The sequence below is a fragment of the Arachis ipaensis genome, chromosome B04 (genome assembly GCF_000816755.2).
Source record: "Arachis ipaensis cultivar K30076 chromosome B04, Araip1.1, whole genome shotgun sequence".
NCBI lineage: Eukaryota > Viridiplantae > Streptophyta > Magnoliopsida > Fabales > Fabaceae > Arachis > Arachis ipaensis.
The window spans coordinates 94806375-94808751 of NC_029788.2; the positions used below are offsets into that span (position 1 = coordinate 94806375).

Sequence of the window (2377 nt, forward strand, 5' to 3'; positions counted from 1 at the left end):
TCACATGTCACATGGTGAAAACATAATTCTATTAGTCTAATTCCATGATAGCTTTCATATCCTATATCTAAAAAAGTAATTAGGTAAATAAACAAAAAACACAATTAACAAGACCCTAATTATATAGTTAGCCCTTTTGGGTGAGTAGCACAGTATAGCTATTTGGCAACACAATTTTATGTTGTGAGCTTATTAAAATTCCTCACACACTTAAACATTCAGATAAACAGGGCAGTAGATTTTATCATTTTAGACTATCAGTTACTCATCATTAGTTTTTTTAATTCGTAAGTCTAAACAAAGCCCAGATGCAACAGTGTTAAAAGCCAAATGTTAGCTAGAATTTGTTGAAATTAATTATAGAAGAGAAAATTTTTTTATTTGTGATTAACTTGTTTGTTATTGAATAATCAGGAGCTACTATAGATGCACGAATCCAAGGTGCAGTGCAAAGAAGCAAGTTGAGAGATCCAATGAGGACCCAGACACACTTATCATCACTTACGAAGGTCTTCACTTGCACTTTGCCTACCCTCATTTTCTCACAGGACAACCACACCCACAATCAGATCCTCCAATCAAGAAGCCCAAGCCCATGCCTATAGCTTCACCAGAAAATAGAGTCCAAGAAATTCTAGAAGCCAAGGATGTCCAAGCCAACTCTACTTTGGGCTTAATTCAAACAACTTTAACTGACTCCCAAGAAGATATGGCCAATGTTAATTTGGGCTCACAAGGCCTGCTTGAAGATATGGTGCCATTCATGGTTAGGAACCCCCATAACAATGGCAATAGCACTAACTCACTTTTTTCTTCTTCTTCTCAACCAACTACACCTCCTTCGCTGTGGTTTCCAAATTATTCAACGTCCTGTCATACCGTTGGCTTGAATTTTAGCAATAAGTGTATAAATATGTAAAGGCTTTAGAAATTGAAGCAAATTATATGGGGTGGTTATATTTTTTCTATTTACGTGAATTTAATAATATATAAGGTAAGGTTACGGGGCAATTTGGAGTCATGTCGGTGAAAGAAGGAAAGAAAGTGTTTTCTATTTCTCCTTTGGATACGGGGAGGGGTGTTTATTCTTTTAGTTTATATCATAAGGAAAAAGGTTATTGGTCCAATATATATTATTTTAATCTTAACCGTCAATATCTCATTTATGTATTTAAGCTTAACATTTTTTGTGCAACATAAACTTTTTTAGTGGAGTATTCATACTCTGACCCAAAACATAAAGTCAAGTCCAATAAAAATGAAAGGTTCACCCAAAAGGGGTGTCCTCTACTCATACCCGACTTTTTTAAAGAGGTCGGACACGATAAAAGAGACCGGCTTGTACTTATTTAAATAAGTAATTGTCTCTCCGAATCTCTCTTACTATCTTTATCTCTATTAAAAGATAGATCCTAACAAACTCACAAGATAAAAGAAATGATTATCCATCAATAAAGGTTGCCGCCATCACCGAGCTACTTTGTCGCTGTCGGAGGAAGAGAACTTGCCAGAAGAGGTTGCCGTAGTTCCTGGTCGCCGATACTACCATGTTCTTGCTTTTGATTTCCATTCTTTCAGTTTATGGGGATGTTGTTGTCACTATGTTGCTGCTATAGTTGCCACTGAGATTTTCCATCATCACTGAGCTATTGTTCTGCCTCGCCTAGCTTTTCGTTGCTTCTGTCAGGTTCTGTTCCTGCTGGAAAGGATCGTTGGAGCTGTCGCTGCTCTATTCCCTTGTCCCTCTTAATTTTAATAAGTTGTTCTTGTTCTGAACCCTTATAGTCAATGTTCTGTTATACATTTGTTGAGAATTTTGTGACGTTAATGTCTCAGGGTTGAGTTACGATGAATGCATGCTACATTTTTTTGCTGTTGTTGCTGCGGGAACAGTCATATTTGATGCCACTGTTGCAAGATAAGAATGAAAAGAAGTTTGCTATGTTTAATAATTACTGAGTTTCGACTAATCGAGGTCGAAAATTTTCTTAAAACAAACTTTTATTTCAAGAAATTGTTATAAATTGATATCCATGTAAAAAATGTATTTTTCTGTGATTGTGCAAGTCTTATGGATTGAATTAGGCCGTGCTGGATAAATGTGTTTGATTAAATGCTCAAATAGAATGTGGCTGCCTTTTGTGACTAATTGGTGAAGTTGATTTGTCTGTGGTTATGAGCTGTAATTGATTTACTGATTGTCGAAAAATGTTTGATTGGTATATGCTGAGATTTATTGAATGTTTTGAATGGTTGAGAGATGTCTGGTTTGGATAGAACACTTGAAGGATGGAAAAGTTCAAATTTTAGGGGAGATACTGCCGAAATTTTTATATGAATTTGAGTGATAATAATAATAATAATAATAATAATAATA

The 2377-nt window shown here is 35.3% G+C and overlaps 1 protein-coding gene across 1 annotated transcript in view; it reads left to right on the top strand.

Moving 5' to 3' along the window:
• Positions 1–1155, top strand: part of LOC107637904 (probable WRKY transcription factor 49) — a 3057-nt gene extending 1902 nt beyond the window's left edge. The window contains exon 3 of the mRNA XM_016341158.2: positions 415–1155. Within this exon, the coding sequence (XP_016196644.1) occupies positions 415–919 (505 nt within the window). The 3' untranslated portion in view covers positions 920–1155. The remainder of the gene's footprint in view (positions 1–414) is intronic.